General features: G+C 36.2%; 2 protein-coding genes across 2 annotated transcripts; one reads left to right on the top strand and one right to left on the bottom strand.

The window, feature by feature from the left end:
* Positions 1 to 912: 912 nt before the first annotated feature.
* On the bottom strand, positions 913 to 13,979 carry dhx16 (DEAH (Asp-Glu-Ala-His) box polypeptide 16). Its single transcript, XM_059514048.1, has 21 exons — positions 13,885 to 13,979; positions 13,340 to 13,542; positions 13,022 to 13,260; positions 12,308 to 12,482; positions 12,156 to 12,212; positions 11,738 to 11,992; positions 10,911 to 11,150; positions 10,227 to 10,415; positions 9,852 to 9,962; positions 9,580 to 9,695; positions 8,249 to 8,459; positions 7,708 to 7,806; positions 6,971 to 7,123; positions 6,591 to 6,731; positions 5,747 to 5,909; positions 5,295 to 5,413; positions 4,971 to 5,038; positions 4,708 to 4,870; positions 3,221 to 3,382; positions 2,166 to 2,339; positions 913 to 1,246 (listed from the first exon to the last, which is right to left on the bottom strand). The coding sequence occupies exons 2-21, from the start codon at positions 13,535 to 13,537 to the stop codon at positions 1,118 to 1,120; spliced, it is 3,162 nt and encodes a 1,053-aa protein (XP_059370031.1). The 5' UTR covers positions 13,538 to 13,542; positions 13,885 to 13,979; the 3' UTR covers positions 913 to 1,117.
* Positions 13,923 to 17,776, top strand: LOC132107815 (lysosomal thioesterase PPT2-like). Its single transcript, XM_059514055.1, has 9 exons — positions 13,923 to 14,035; positions 14,991 to 15,176; positions 15,463 to 15,616; positions 15,924 to 16,019; positions 16,113 to 16,220; positions 16,311 to 16,394; positions 16,527 to 16,611; positions 16,879 to 16,933; positions 17,620 to 17,776. Exons 2-9 carry the CDS (start codon positions 15,021 to 15,023, stop codon positions 17,761 to 17,763), a joined length of 882 nt encoding a protein of 293 aa, XP_059370038.1. The 5' UTR covers positions 13,923 to 14,035; positions 14,991 to 15,020; the 3' UTR covers positions 17,764 to 17,776.
* Positions 17,777 to 17,987: the final 211 nt, after the last annotated feature.

Genomic DNA, 17,987 nt, shown 5'->3' with positions numbered 1-17,987 from the left:
GGAAAACAAAACTGAACATGTAATTTGAAAAACCCTTGAAAAACAAAATGGAATGCAGAATCTGGAAAAAAAAAAAAACCTTCGAAAAGAATGTAAAACACGTTCTTCAGTTGTTTTTCTGTATGCACTACACGGACGTGTTTGTTTCTTTTTTAATTTTTAAGTTAAACTTTTAAAAAATGCATCTTTTTTGTTTTTTAATACATCTCATTTGATGTCAAAATGCATTTTCTATGAATCACCCTTAAGTCATGGCCTAGTTTACGTCCAAAAACTTGATTAAAATCTGGTGTTATTTTGGATCACATAGTCATAAACGCAATAATATAAACAAACAAGACCATATAATATTGTGCCAATCATTCAAAAAAAACAACCATTGACCAATGACTAATTTCAGCTGTCTTTCTGTACATCTGGGAGCTTTAGGTGGAAACTACAAAAACTACTGGAAAATACCAATCATTGATTGCTGGCTATATATTAAACTATCAGAACTTTTCTTAGTAAAATATAAAAAGCAGCTCTTGGATTGAGATGATATATCCACACTTGACTATCCTAACAAACTGCAGGGTGTGCCTGTTGTAACACCTTAACCTTTCTGCATTGATAAATACTGCCCTTTTATATTGATGTTTTAATGGTAAACCCTATTTTCACCTTTGTCTGTGAAATGTATCCATATTACTATCCCTATTTTGAAGTATGAGAATTTCCTCCTGGTTCTCTTCCCTAAACATGTATTTTAGACAATTACCAGGAGGTTTAGCATAACATATCATAGAAAACATCTCTGTGTATTTATGAAATCACTTGCACTTAATTACCTACAACAGCATGACCTTTGATCACATTCTTCTTTAAATAGTTTCAGAGGTTAGTATATAAATGATAAAAAAACACCACGTGTTTCCTCGTAATCAAAAATATATTTCCTCATTCAAACACATGAAAACAACTTCAGCTGAAACATAAAAATTAGGGGTCTCCAAAATCTCCTAGATACTTTCCACAGATCAGCAAATTACCAAACGAAAGGTCTGATAAGGTCTCCCATTGAACACTGATGTGTCTCACACCGCTGTTCTCCAAACATTGCTTGCTGATCTCAGGATCAGCCCAGCTCTTCACGGGCTTTGCCTTGTTTGCGGGGCATCTTCTTACTGCTGCTGTCCTCCAGTTCTTTGTTCTTATAATAATGAGGAGCCACTTCCAACAGCCAGCCACTTTCAATCTCGATCACCTGCAAAACAGATAGAACATTTAGAATAAAGCATATTTTTACATTTTCTGAAGAAATATTAAGTGCTTTTCCATGCAAAACTTGCTGACAAGAATGTAGGGTAGTCTTGGTGGTTGCCAAATCTAATGATTCTAAGGTGCTAGGAGTGGATTTTAGTGCGTTACTATGTGTGTAAGTTGTTGCTTACAGACTCAAAGAGAAAAAAACAAACACCTGTTCCAATACCTAACCTTAGAGGGATCGTTCACCCAAAAAATCTAAATGATGCGTCGTGGTACTGTCGGGTCATTGAATCAAGTCATTATTTTGGTTTTCTTTGAGCACAAAATATTATCTTAGCTTCATAAAATTACAGTTGAACCACTGATGTCAAATGGACAATTTTACCAATTTCCTAACTACCTTTCTGGGCCTTGAATGTGGTAGTTGCATTGCTGTCTATGCAGGTTCAGAATGATCTCAGATTTCATCAACAAATATGAAGATAAAGATCCTATGGGTTTGGAATGACATGAGGGTGGGCAATTAATGACAATTTTTATTTTAGGGTGAACTATCCCTTTAAAGTCCACTTAAAGATGAAAATGCCGTCATCATTTCACACATTCACATGCCACTCCACTCCAAACCTGTATGATTTTCCTTCTACTGAACCTACTACTTTGAAAGATGTTGGTAACCAAACCGTTTCAGGTCCCACTGACTTCTATAGTATTTTTTTGTCCATATTCGTATCAATGGGAACCAAAAATTTTTTGTGTTCCAAATAGAAATAAATTTATATGCAAGTTTGGAACGAAATGAGTAAATAATGACAGAACTGAAATTTTTTGGGGTGGACTTACCCTGTGATCTGATGCTTGGATGCGATAACATAAGTGATATCAGACTAAAAATACAGTGAAGTGCGACTCCATACCTGTCTCATGAACTCCTTGGTGGTGAAGACCAGCTCGTGGTAGATCATCCAACGTGGCTGTTCCTCGAAGAGTGAGCTGTTGGGATGGACGAAAACAGTCTGCTGGTGTTTGACTGTTTTATATCCCCCTTTACTCAAGCGTGCCGTGTGGTAGAAATATCCCGCAGTCACCGCCTGGAAAAAAATGAAAGAAAATCACATTTAGATCATAATCTGGTGAAGTTGTACTATAATGTATTGATATTTATTTTGTACACATCTCTAGAAATACTTGGTTTCAATTAAACAGTAGTGGCATTGAGTGAAATATTTTTCATAATGATCAATAAACTACATAACTGACTAATTTTGCAATAATTCAATTGCTGCTGAAATCAGACAAAAAAAAAGGATTTGTGCACTTATTCATACCACAAATGATTCTTAGTCACCTGGATTTCATCAATGCTAAACACCTTTAAATAACCAAAAGCATCTGGTAAAATGTAGCAACACAGTCAGCAAATATGTAAGTATCCAGCTATTGTGTTAGTCTGAATGATGAAATACTCTGATGTAAAAAATAACATTGTCTTTTAAATACTGATGATTCATAGTGACACTATACAAACGCTCGTGACACTCTCACAAAACAGGAAGTACAAAAAAAAAAAAAAAAAACACACAAGAGACATATTTACTCTTGAAAGCTGATTTCATTAAGTTTGTTTGAATGATCCCTGTTTAATATTTTTCCTTCACAAAAAAACAATGTAACCTGGACTAAAAAAACATGTTAACCTTGGGTTAAGCGCAATGTGAAAAGCCCTAATAAGACAAGCAAGCACTTACCTTCATAGTAAAAATGCTAATTATGCCACAAATTCTACTTCAGTGATTTAAGCTCGTAAGGGCCACAAATAAGAGCATCTTAAAACTTTAAAGTTAATAGAGTCTATAAAGGTTAACTCAAGTTCATAAAGTCAAGATAGCAATCACATGCAAAGCAGCAAGATTCTGCTCAAACACAATATCACTGGAGGAAGAAAGTGAGGAAGGGGGAATAAGGAAATCACCTTGCGAATGGGCACACTGTCACCACTGCAGCTGGACAGTTCCACTTCGATCCTGTCCATCAACCCCTCCAGCTGATCACGGACATCTCGAGCTCTCTTCATGGAGCGAAACTGGATGAAGTTCTCGAAGCACCACTGAGTGGAGTAACCGCTCTCTACCCACTGACAGAGAAAGAGAGAAACTATTGAATGCATTTTCTTTTCTGGCAAACAAAAACTGCACGCAACAATAAACAGCGCGAGCAGTGAAGTCTAATTCACGAACACATGATTAATTCTTTTTACTGATTCAGTCACAAACTGATAAATAATAATTTGTGAGTAAGTGTTTTGGAATCAGACCGTTTCAAATCAATTCCCTCATTGATTTGCAAATAATTTTTTTTGTTAAGTCTGACTTGAACTGAACATGGAGCAACTCCCTACCCAATGAAGAGAAAGAGAGAAAAACTCAGGCAGTGAATCGTTCAGAGAATTTACTGAGTTTACAACAGACTCCATCACTGATTTGAGAATCATTACTTTGGTATGTTCGATTAAAAGTAAAAAGGGAACTACTTTACCCACCAACTTAAAAAAAAAACTGAATACTAATGAATACAACAATTGTGTCTGCTGTGCATGCAACAACAAACACACCACAAGCAGAGAAGTCGGATCCACAATCGACTCTTATGAACATTACTGTGATTTATACTTTAGGTTATCAGACCGTTTTATGAATGGTAGTTCATGTGACAATGTGCAATTAGAGATACATATTCACATTGTTTTGTTAAAACAAAACAAAAAGTATGGTTGAAAAAATATGAATATTTTACACAAAAAAATATATATATTTATGCATAGAGGGTCCAGTTGAAAGGTTGAATTGATTGGATGAAAAACCTTGTTTTAGACTAAGACATTTTTACTTTTGGTCCCAAAAAGGCATAAATATTCAGAAGAAATTATGATATTGTATGGCACAAATACAATCAGGATCAGTAAAGTGAAAACATTACTGTAATTAATATTTACTAAATACAGCCTGCTTCATAACTTAAATTATTGAGCACTTCTGTAATCTAGCAACCAAAGAAACTTCTAAACGCTTTATTTTAGATGCCAAATGCTGCCAAAAATGCTTTTTTTAATACAGTGTTTCTGCTGTTTGAACAGTCATTCTTACAAAACACTGTTCATTCCAAAGTTTTAATTGTACAAGACAAGAGCTTCCTGCTTCAGCATCTACACATAAACACACACGCCCGCAGAGGCCTGCATAACCTGTTCAGCAATGCATCTGCTGCAAATCTCCCATAGCAAAGTCACGCTAGAGGTGAGGAGTATTCTGACAATAACAAATCATTTCTGTTAGCACATGCATTCAACTGCTGGTCATATGCTCTCCATATAACCATGTATGTGACAAATAAGTGTATGAAAAAGTGTATGAAGCTTTAGACTGATCTGAGCGCTATTTCCAAGTGCATACATAAACACACCTGTGTGTATACATTGAGCAACACCATGTGATCTCCTCCTGGTACAACGAAATTCATTCGAGCGTTGTCGGCATGAACCACCTTGTCCTTGGGGCGGTAGAAGATGGAGTTGTTCACCGACAGCATGGCCGCTATGGTTAGAATCTCCTCAGAGCACTTATAACTGAAGGACAGACCGATGAGCAATGTTTAAAACATCACAATAACAACTCCAGGTAAAAGGCAATGATGAGTACATAACAAAATTTGCAATTTTGACTCACTGTTCAGAAGCCAGAATCATTTTACTCAGCATGGGGTCCACAGGAAGTTCAGCCATCCTTCGGCCGAGCTAAAGAGCAAGAGGAAACAAATAAAGTCAAAACCTTTGATGAAAGAGCTAAATATTGGCATATTTCCAGAGGGGATATTCATAAATGGAAAGCTGTAGAGTCATTTATTTCTAGTTCATTGATGGGTCCAGAACCCTTATTGACCAGCTTTTTGTTGTAAACCTCTTTGTAAATGTGTTGTGAACACAATTGAATTTACCAAAGTTTGTATTATATTATAGCATAATTATAGGGTTGTAAAGTTTTTTTACACACCTTAGTGAGTTCACCTAGGTGGTTAAGGGCGCCCAAGGCATAAAGCTGCTCCAGCGCCAACACCAGTGTTTCGTGAGGAGGAGGATCCATGAAGTCGAAATGAATCAGGTCATTTATGCCTGGCACACAGATCAGGAAAAACACGTTCGATTTTAAGCACATATTAAAATACACATTGTGTTTGATTATAGGGAGTGAATAAGTGTCAGGTTTATTTATATATGCATTAAAGTTCCAATTAAAAAATACCACACCCCAAAATTGCCAGTTACAAAGACACTCAACACTAGAACCTTAGTGGAATGGCCTAAAAAGCATCTGGACACTTAAGCCATACTTAGCATTGTCTGATAGCATTGTCTGAATATCTTTCTGAGAATTTCATATCCATCAAACTGGCATGTGGATTTGTCATGGTGAAGTCAGGAAGAAAAAATTTCATTCATTCTTACCGAGACTTTTGAGCAGCAGAACCACATTGCCCAAGTTTGTTCTCTGGATCTCAGGGATGGAGGTCTCTTCCATCTCATGTTTAAAGGCCCAGGCGGTGTACAGCCTAAAACATTTCCCAGCAGCCACTCTTCCTGCACGACCTGCTCTCTGATTGGCAGATGCCTGCACAATAACAAAACACATTATCAATCACTGCTTCAAAACATCAGTGTTAACCATCATTTAAACTTATTAACTAAAAAAGCATTACTATTATTTCTCAAGAAAAAAAAAAAATCACAAACATTTTATATGTAATGACTTTTTTACTTAAATGAGTGACTCAAGACTCAAAATCAAGTGACAATAAATAATAGGCCCGTCTCTATTTACATGTGGTAAAGCTCTTCTTATCCTTCTTATGGATAGTAATTCATTTTATTTGTTAGTAATATTAATGTATTAATGTATTAATTAATATTGATACTAAATAGTAGTAATTATTATTGTTGCTATAATTGATATATATATATATATACACAATATAATTATAGTATAATAATGCTATTATTGTATTATGAATATTACTGATGATACTGATACAACTAATAATAAACATAATGTGTCCTTTTATAATCATTTATTAGTACATAACTATTAACAATAATCAAGAAAGCAAATAATTATTGTTGCTGTTGCTATTTATAACAATTCTTTATTAATAACGATTAATACTAACAACATTTAGAAATGAATAAAACTACATTTTGTTACAATCTTAAATCTAAATGTCTAATTGTCTAACACTTTTTGGGTTTCCTGCATACTTTACAGATCAATGCTGTTGCTAGAAGCTTCTCTTACTCGTGAACAGGGAGTGACAATAAGAGATTCCATTCCTGTTCTTGCGTTGTAGCTCTTTTGTTTGCAGAAACCTGGATCAATGACGTAGATGATGCCGTCGATGGTGAGAGACGTCTCTGCGATATTTGTGGCCACCACGACCTGTAGCCCAAAAACAACACACACAGTTACTAAAGAAATTCATATCCCGAGTTTAGCACATTCATCAAGATGATCGAAAAAAATGTAGAAAAACATTTCCATAAGAATTTGCATCTCTGGGTCTGGTTTGTCTGATTTTATTTTGGATAAAAGCGTCAGCTAAGAAAACATTTTCAACTAAATACAGTAATCTTCCACAGATTTGAACAGATATGCTGCCCCCTGCTGGTTTCTCTTACTTTGCGTGCTCCAGGCGGAGTGGGATTGAAGATCTTGGCCTGCATGTCTGAAGGCAAGTTGGCATATATGGGCAGAACAATGAGTTCAGATATCTTCGAGCCCAGTCTCCTACATCTCTCCTGTAGAAGTTCACAGCATGCTTCAATCTCCTCCTGCAACACAAGAGCACACCGTAAACTTCAATATTACCAATAGAAATATCATCATACTATTGATGATCCACAAACTGTCCTGATATACATAATACACAAATACCAGAACATTCAATCTTTCTGGCTAATTACAGATTTTCTATTTTGACAAACAAAGCATTTTTTTTAATTTTACATCAGTGCATTTTATTTCTTTATTGATAAACAGTGGAAAGAGACAGGAAATGGATGCAGGGTTAGTTTAGTGTAAATATATTCAGTGCATGTTGTTAGTAGCGCTGCAGCTCCAATATAATACCTCTGGCAACCTTGTTACCAATAAATATTATAAATATATATTAAAATATACCTGATATAAACACTTTAATAATGAAATCATTTTTAATTTTACGTTTATTTGTATAGCACTTTTCACAACATATCAATTCAAAGCAGTATGTTATCATCAGCCAAAAGTGACTGTGTCAAAAGGAAAAATTGATAGTGACGTATTGGAAAAGCTTTTTACTGCTACGTCATGACTCAGACGCAACACAGCTACTCTTAATAGATGTATGCACTGATAGATACGGCCAAGGACTGACCTGTCCTGTGAGGAACACCAGTACGTCTCCTGGCGGCTGAGTGACATGAATCTGTAGCACTGACACAACACATGCTTCCAGGTAGTCGGCCTCCGGAGCCTGAAGCAAGAGTCAAATCATATTAACAATATGCAATGTACAAATGAAGGCAAAAATAGATCAGAGAAATCACAACTGGATTCTTACCCCATGTCAGAGAAAGTCTAGTCGATAAAGTGATAATTATTTCCATGTTATGACTAATATCGGTTAAATGGCTGATATTAAAACTCTACACTATTTAGACTAAATAAATCAATTAAAATCATTTTAATTGCTAAAAGTTAATTTAAGTATCACATTACATGAAAAAGGAATTAATTTGTTGATTACATATGACAGTGTTATTAATTTTCCTTTAATTATGAATTTTAATGAGCATTAGAGTTCTAAATACAAAAATAAACATGCACGATTAAATATACAATACATTTCACCCATAATATATATATGTCATCGTATGACAAACTGAATGTCTTCTGCTTTAACCACGGTCTATTACCTTCGTGTAGTAGATATCCACGGGAAACCTACGACCTGGAATCCTAAATACTGGAGCATCATCAAAGAAGCAGGAGAAGCGCTCTGTGTCTAGAGTGGCGCTGGCCACCAGAACCTTCAGATCAGGGCGGAATCGTGCAATGTCTTTGATTAGACCGAAGAGGATATCTGTGTGCAAGGTTCGCTCGTGGGCCTCATCGATGATGATCACACTGATCACAGAAAAACAGACAATTAAAAAGCAATGTTGGCAGTCATATTTTAAACTCAAAAATATTATCTGTAAAGGTAAACTTCTATATCATACAAAATTAAAAGATCAAATATTCAAATATTATTTTCTGTAAAGTAAGTAAATATCAAAGGGATAGTTCAACCAAAAATGAAAATTCTGTCATTAATTACTTATAACCCGTAAGAGCTTCATTTAGCTTCAGAACACAAATTAAGATATTTTTAATGAAATCCGAGAGCTCTCTATCCCTCCCATAGACAGCAAGCATCCTTACACAATCAAGGATGGGGGAAGTTGTGGGAGGATTTGGGGGAATTTGTGGCCTAATGGTTAGATTTTGACTCCTAACCCTAAGGTTGTGGGTTCGAGTCTCGGGCCGGCAATACCATTACTGAGGTGCCCTTGAGTAAGGCATTGAACCCCCAACTTCTCCCTGGGCGCCGTAGTATAAATGCTGCCCACTGCTCCAGGTGTGTGTTCACAGTGTGTGTGTGGACTGCTGTGTTTGGATGGGTTAAATGCAGAGCACGAATTCTGAGTATGGGTTTACAATACTTGGCTGTATGTCACTTTACTTCAAGGCTCAGAAACCCAGCAAGGAGATCGTTAAAATGATCCATGTGACATCCGGGGCTCAACCGTAATATTACGAAGCTAAGAGAACACTTTTTGCGTGCAAAGAAAACAAAAATAACGACTTTATTCAACAATTCGTCTCCTCCGCATCATGCTATAGCGACATTTTTGAGAGTATCACGTACGTAAACAACATATGTATGCACATGAATATACGATACTCTCCAAAATGGCGCTATAGCGTGACGCGGAGGAGACGAATTGTTGAATAAAAAAGTTATTTTTGTATTATTCTTGGAGCTTTGTAATATTACAGTTGAACCCCTGATGTCACATGAATTATTTATCGATCTCCTTGCTACGTTTCGGAGCCTTGATCTTGGTAGTACCCTTGCTGTCTATGGAAGGGTCAGAGAGCTTACGGGTTTGGAACGACATCAGGGTGAGTCATTAATGACAGAATTTTCATTTTTGGGTGAACAAACCCTTTAAAATATTAACCGTTTAAGAGAAGTTTTCACCTGTAGCTGGCGAGGTCGGGCTCTGTAAGAAACTCTCTGAGTAACATGCCGTCAGTCATGTACTTTAGGATAGTGCGTTCTGATGTACAGTCTTCAAAACGGATGCTGTAGCCCACCTGTGAAAAATATGGCAACATCGCTGATCAAAAAACTACAAATCTGCCACAGAGATAAACTACAATTTTCAGGTATGCAAATATTTTAACTGTACACAATGGCAAATCTGAAGGCTCATCATATAGAAAAATCACACATTTAGTAAGCATTTTGACCTCATTTCCTAATTTGACGTTCATTTCCTGTGCGACTCTGGCTGCTACAGACATGGCCGCCACTCTTCGAGGTTGAGTACAGCCAATCTTCATTCCTCCGTTAGTGTACCCCTGAAAAAGAAAAGAGAAAATGATCAAGAAATGCAACCTTTTTTTGTTAACGTTTTTTGATCACATTTTTTTTTTTAAATGTAATGAAATTATAGCTAATGTGTACTATTAATGCTCACACATCAAACTTTAAAAAAGAGGCCCTGAATGTTCCAGATACTTTTATGTTCTTGTGTGAAAAAAGGCACATGAACCAGTGCTGGATCCACAAAAATCCTAAAAACTATCTGCCAGTAAATATTTTTTTTTATTACAAGTACGAACATCTTCCAGGAGATACTGAGGGATCTGGGTGGTCTTGCCAGATCCGGTTTCACCCTCTATGACCAACATCTGGTGGTCTCTGATGGCAGCGAGAAGATCTTCTCGGTAAGGAAAGATGGGGAGGCTGCGTCTCACTTCCTGGATGGAAAGCTTCTGCTTCTCAGCTTGTGATAACTCGGGTTCACTTTCCTGAAGAAAATAGGAAGATACAATATTGTTATTATTTCTTGTATCAAAGACATGGAAATATGTGACTCTGGGCCACAAAAGCAGTCTTAAGGTTCTGGGGTATGTTTGTAGCAATAACCAGGAAAACATTGTATGGGTCAAAATTATTGATTTTTCTTTTATGCCAAAAATCATTAGGGTATTGAGTGAAGATCATGTTTCATGAAGATATTATGTAAATTTCCAACAGTAAATATATCAAAACTTAATTTTGGATTAGTAATATGCATTGGATTCATTATGCATTCATTTGGACAACTTAAAAGATGATTTTCTGGCAGTTGGAACCCTCAGATACCAGATTTTTTAATAGTTGTATCTTGGCCAATTATTGTCCGATCCTAATAAACCGTACATCAACGTAAAAGTTTATTTGTTCAGCTTTACACTTAAGACTGGTTTTGTGGTCCAGGGTCACATCATGATGTGGGTAAAATATAATTCAGTGATGTTAACCATTTCTGACAGTGTTCCTTTCATGGTAATGGCCGTGCTGACGAAGTTGATCATCTCCTCTTCCTCTAGAATGAGCTGGTATTTCTCCTGCTCCTCCTTTATCCGGCGTTCCCGCTCTTCTCTGGCCCCGAACTGCAGGGTGGCAGTGGCCACTCTCGCCTCCTCCCAGCGGCCCTGCTCCCCACCTCCCTCTCTGGGAGTCTCTTCAAACTCCAGCTCCATGTCTTTCTGAGGAATGGACTGAAAGCAGGGGACAAAGAGGACAAGAGAAAACTACTAAATATTTAATAATAAAGTATGTCAAATAAATATTTGTATGAATTTCCAATAACACATATACACTACTCCTCAAAGTTAAGGGCTTGATAAGATGTTTCTCTTCCGTTTCTCTCAAGGCTGCATTTATTTGACCAAAAACACAGTAAAAACAGTAATACTGTGAAACATTATTCCAATTTAAGTTTTCTATTATAATATATTTTAAAATGTAATTTATTCCTGTGATGCAAAGCTTAAATTTCAGCATTATTAATCCAGTTTTCAGTGTCACATGATCCTTCAGAAATAATTCTAATATGATGATTTGCTGCTATAATGAAGAGAAAGTTCTAAAAGAACAGCATTCATTTGAAATAGAAATAGAATAGTCTTGAGTCACTTTTTTAAATTGAATGCATCCCTGATGAATAAAAGCACTAATTTATGAATTATATGAAAAAAAAGGAAACCTTGATATTAGGTACTGCTAACTGATTTAAATATCCCAGTCTTGTCAGTTTGTATTAAAATATCCTAAAATATCCCATAATCCCCCTGTAGCTCATCACCTTGTTTCTTTTCTCCTCTGGCATGTAGTATCTGTTCTTTCTCTCCTCTTTTTCTTTCGCTCCAGCTTTCTTGTAGTCTCGAGCCAGGTCTCTGACCTTCCGCTTGTATTCTAAATCTTTCTTTTCCCGTTCTGTGAGGTTCTGAGTGGAGAAGAGGTATTCCTCGTCCTTAATTTCAGCCTCTAGGTCATCAATCTTCTCCTGCTCTCTTTTGCTCAGATACTGCCATCGGGACTGTTTCCTTAACTCTGGAAGCTGAAGAGACCACACTGAATGTTAACAGATATCACTGCTGCTTCATACAGATTTCTACAAACTGGAATATTGTATTAATCAGGTCAACATGTTCGCATCATAAAATTTTAAATTAACAAAAGAACATTCTTTTGCTTGCAAGTACAATTTAAGACTTCCTCACCATTTTCTTTTTATCCTCTTCATCCATTTTTAGTTTTTTTTGAGCTTCCTCATAAGCCTGAGATGATGAAATCAGACAACGCACATCATTAGCACTCATAATTTCCTAGATCATACCAGGAAACTAGTAGACAAGATCTTGCTTAGCTTTACCTTTTTGTCGTTTCTCTCAAGTATGTGTCTCGTCTTGTCTTTGTCCTTCTGTTTCACTCGTTCAGCAAATGCATCCCTCTCTTCCAGATCTTGAATTCTCTCTCTCTCTTCCCGCTCCCATTCTTCCTCCTCATCTTCTTTGGCAGCTTTTTTTGACTCGTCTATAACTTTAGTGCTAAAAGAGTCAAAGACCAAACAGGAGAAACCACTGAGAACAAAAGTACAGTAATGAAATGCATAGTTGTCCCTTTCTGATTGAATGAGACAAATTTAAAGCCTTTTATTGAAAATGTTTTGCATTAGCCCAGGGCTTTTCAAACTGGGGTCCGGGGACACACAGGGAGCCAGGAGGGAGTGCTAGGGTTTGATGTAATTATATAATTCATAATTAATAATTAAAATAAATAATGAATAAAAGAAATAATTTAATTTAAATACATCCAAAATAGATTGAAGTAAACAAATGGGCAAAACAAGCAATGAATGAATAAATCAATAAAATACATGTAATGGAAATGGTACAGTAGGGAAAAAAATATTAATGTAACTTCATAGAAACTAAATATATTCCAAATATTTTTTCATTTTATGATGTTTTTCTTTCACAGTACAAATTCTGCATACAACAAAATTTTAGAACGGGGGTCCATCGCAAGAGGATCTTCATATTTGGGGGTCCGCAGCATCTAAAAGATTGACAGCCGACATAATTACCTCTTTTTGCTGTCCTCTTCACTGGACGATGAACTTTCATCTCGTTTCTGTCTGAGGTGTTTTCTCTTCTTTCCTTTGTCCCGGTCTTTACTTTTCTTCTCTTTTCCTCTTTCTCTTGCCGTCTCTCCATCACTCTCACTGTCCTCCAGAAGAGTGTAGGTTCGGTTCTTTCTCTCCATTTCCATGACTTGTCGTTCCACGGCCCTGGCAGGTTTTTCTGCAACATGTTTTTTGGGAGCCTGAAATGGAAAGTCATTAAATGTAAGTGTATATCTTAATTTATGAATTCCATTAAACATACTGAGTGAATACACTTACTTTGTTGTACAGCTCATGTGCAAACGCTGTGATTCTTTGATCAATATCAATGGTTCCGGTTTGCTCAAGCCGAGCCACAAAGTCCTGAGGTCCAGAAGACTTCTGCACCAGACCGATCATGAACTGGGCCACATATCGGTCACTCAAACCCAGGATGTCATGGAGCTGGTCACTAACCCACTGTTCCAGATTGGCCATTGTGACTGTCCACAAGAACACAACACATATAGTATTACACGAGAATGCATCAATACAGTTTTCATCATAATATAATGTGAAACACTACATAACACTCTCGTAACCAACTCGAATTCAAAATTTCATTTAAATAAGCCGTCAAATTATATTGAATGTGAAATGTATGTGTACAAGAAAATTTCTGTAGAAACTGAGACTAAACTAGTTTGGTTAACAGCGGACACTTAATTATATTTATTAATTGCTGTACTTGAAAACAGCCGCAACGTGTACAGTCAGATGTGTTTTATACAAATACACAATACATACACGACTGTATCATAATACAGAAGAAACTTCAGACTTACGTTAGCGTAGCGTCTCCACACGCTTTCTCCTATGAAAACATGAAGGCTACATCCGGGTCACTACGGTCTGTGAGCGACCTGTCAAAATAAAAGTCTGAGTTACACGTTCAAACGTGGTCTAGCAATAGACACAAACTAAGCGAATACATAGGTAATATTTATATGAAATTGGTCAATATTTGCTCTGGTTTGTAGTTGTCGCTAAATGTTCTGCTATGATTTTTGATAATTCATGTGAAAATTAAATTATCGCTTAGATCGTCAATTAATCAGACGGCGTGGTCACGTGGTACATGTAACTTTTCTCAGTGCAAATCTAGATAATTAGATAAAAATATTAGATAGATGTTACTGGCTGGATTTTATTTCATGCACCGATGCTTGGAGACAACAGACTGTAACGTTTACATATTTTAGTGTTTCCACGGAACCGTGTTATTTGAATCCTGTATAGTTTGCGGCACAAAACGAACATATATGATACCTGTCAAAATACAAGTCTACATTGAAAGCGTTCAGAGCACCAGATGTGCCATGCTTAAATATGAATCGTTATATTTTCCGGTGGACGCGTCGCATGCATTATCTATTAAAACGAATGTGTAATATAATGCCCAACTAAGACATAATTAATTAAAAATGTCCTTAAAACTTTTTATGTATAGCCTATTTTGTAAAATCATATATAGCTATATTTTGTAAAGAATGTTCAAAACAATGTATTTTAGTTTATCAGTGACTGGTAGCTTTAATAGATGTAGTGCTCCGAAAGATTAAAACTGTTGAGCCCTTTGTAGAAACTCCTATTTAACTTGCAGTCACTAAGAAAATTATGTAAGTAAACAATGTGACATATTCTCAAGTAGTACTTGAAATGCATTTCTTCGATGAACCACATCATCTGGTGAGAAAGAGGAAGTGGTTGATATAAGCATCACCTCAAACTGTGACAGAACATCACACGCGGAACAACTTACCAGATATAAACATCTCGAATCTCGATAGAGCTTGCTCTTTTGGCAGAACGTGTTGTCACCCTTGGGCAAGTGTGCTTGGAACCTACTAAAATTTTGATTAAAGAAATAAAAATTGGTTTCAATTTATAGATTATTGAGAGATATCGTCGGAGTGCCTTTATGGGGGGATTGATGACTGATGGCTGCAGACCATGTGTTGTTATATGGGCTGTATTTCTTCTGTCCTCCGTCATGGGATACAGACCAGTTATTGTTGTCCACGGGATATTAGATGGACCCAGACAGTTTGATATTTTGGCTAAATTTATCAATCAGGTAAGATCATCTGATTTTGTAATTTAAATTTTTTTATTTAACCTTTTTTATTAGGCCTATATAAGTAAATTTAATGTAAGTAAAATAACTAATGCACTTCTATTTGTATTTTTACATCATATTTTAAATGTTATTTTATTGTGATTTTAAAAAGATTTCAAAAAAAAAAAAAAACCATATCATTTTTAAAGGCATTTCAGTTCCATCTTACAGTTCACTATATTTGGTAGTTCTCCTTTTTATCAAGGATGAAACTCACCAACTTCTGTTTTCCACTGTGTTTTAGTCTCATCCAGGTACCAAAGTGACCACACTAGCACTTTATGACTACATTTGCAGTATGAAGCCACTGTGGCAACAGGTAGATGGATTCAGAGAGGCCGTCAGACCCATCATGGAGAGCGCTGATGATGGTGTCCATCTCATCTGCTTCTCACAAGGTCATCTAAACTTATATCCAATAAGACATTTGTTACATATACACCATTCAAAAGTCTGTTATTCTCACCGCAGCTGCATTTATTTGATCAAAAATACAGTAAAAACAGCATTATTCTGAAATAATATTTCAATTAAAATAAGGTTTTCTGTTTTAATATATTTTAAAGTGTAATTTATTCCTGTGATGGCAAAGCAGAATTTTTGATCTACTTTTGATCTATTTAATGCAATGCATCCTTGCTAAAAAAAATAATAATAATAATTCATTCTGACACCAAACTGTTTTTTTATATCATATTTACAAAGGTGGATTGATATGCCGAGGACTTCTTGCAACCCTGCCGACGCACAATGTTCACTCTCTGATATTACTGTCTTCACCACTAGCTGGCCAGTATGGAGGTCAGTCCGTCCTGTCCTCCCTACATTACACACACCACAACATCTCTTTTCTTTAAAGAAGCGCTTGTAAGTGTTTTGTCCATGCTTTTACAGATTCGTCTTATTTGAAATATGTTTTCCCTAAATTGATCAAGTCAAGACTGTACCATTTTTGTTACACTACATACGGACAACGGATATCTATCTGCAATTACTGGAATGGTAAGTGGATGTGTCACGTTCATGCAAATCAGTGTTCTGCATTTCATTTGATTCACAGCACATCCTTCTCTGTCTTGTTCTTCCCTGTAGATCCACACCAAAGAGAGAGATACTTAAATAGCAGCATCTATCTCGCCCCACTGAATGGAGAGATAGAGCATGCCAATTCAACAGGTAATTTCAAACAACATGGCTTTTGCTATCCTGTGTTTATACGCTGCTCAGATGACAGCTTTTGCTTGGGTTGTTTGTGCACTTTCAATTCAGTGGCCTTGATTTGTGTTGTATGCTGCTGTTCTCTTGCAGCGTGGCGAGACAGCTTCCTGCGCATACAGAAGCTGGTGCTGATCGGTGGACAAGATGATGGAGTTATTACACCATGGGAGTCAAGGTCTCTGCAAATATTTCATCACGGGACATTGAGCATCTAAAGTTTGTCAGAGTTAGAAATCATCAATGTCATGCTGGGAAGGGGTTAATGTGGTGTTTAGCAGACTGGAATGAATATGAGAAACATGTAGAGTGGCGTTTGAACTTCAAAAGGTCTTATAGGATTATGTGGTGGATTTTTAGAGCATGTTTTCAATCTCTAAAACTCAGTCCCTGAATAAAAGTCATTTCATATCTTTTAACAGTTTATCTCTTTTTCCCCCCACAGTATTTTTGGGTTTTATGACAGTAATGAAACTGTGGTTGAGATGGAAAAGCAGGATGTGAGTGGATACATTTGTTCCTATAATCATTTTGTAAAACTACTTTTGATTTTATTTAGGTTGTTAAAGGAAATGTACTCACTCTCAGGCAATCCATGGTGTAGATGAGTTTGTGTCTTTATCTAAACCGATTTGGATAAATTTAGCATGATATCAATTGCTAAATAATGAATCCTTTGCCATCAATGGGTGCCGTCAGAATGAGAACACGACTCCAGTCTATCAATTACTATCTCGTGAAGTAAAAAGCTTTTGTGAGAAAAAAAATCCATCAATACGTTTTTAACTTAAAATCATTGTATCTAGATTAAGATCTCTATAATATTGCTTTCTAAAGTGAAAAAGCTGTCTTGTCTGAATCAGGAGAGAAATATGCACAGATCAAACACCATTTTTTTGCAAAAAAGTCGAGGATTTTAAGAGTCATGTGGATTATTGTGATGTTTTTATCAGCTGTTTGGACTCTCATTCTGACGCACCCATTCACTGCAGACGATCTGTTGGTGAACAAGTGATGTAATAAATTTATCCAATTCTGTTCTTATGAAGGAACAGTCTCTTCTATATCTTAGATGGCCTGAGGGTGGGTTTTCATCAGATTTTCATTTTTTGATTAATTAATCCTTTAATGCTTTGAATTTAGTGGTGCAGTTTAGTTGTCCTAATCATTTTTCCACTTTCCCCAGTGGTATCTGAGAGATGCTTTTGGCTTGAAAACACTGAACTCAGAGGGAGCCGTGGTCAAGTGTGTCGTCCCTGGTGTACACCATACTTCCTGGCATTCAAACCTCACAGTTTACAAGAACTGCATAGACAAGTGGCTCACCTAATCTAAGGAGAAGGGACAAAAGGAAACTTATCTTGTTTCATGCATATGCACAATCCTCAATGTAATCATGTATCATGTAGATTATGATTGTAAACGTATTAATCACCTAAGATTTTTTATTTTTTGCTAACATAATGTGATCCATTTTTTTCAATAGTTAAAGTTTGCTATATAATATATAGTTTTCTAGCTATTTGCTATTTTTCTAATCATTTTGAATATTGT

This window comes from Carassius carassius, chromosome 28 (genome assembly GCF_963082965.1).
Source record: "Carassius carassius chromosome 28, fCarCar2.1, whole genome shotgun sequence".
Taxonomy (NCBI): Eukaryota; Metazoa; Chordata; class Actinopteri; order Cypriniformes; family Cyprinidae; genus Carassius; species Carassius carassius.
This window is presented reverse-complemented; position numbering and strand designations above follow the sequence as displayed.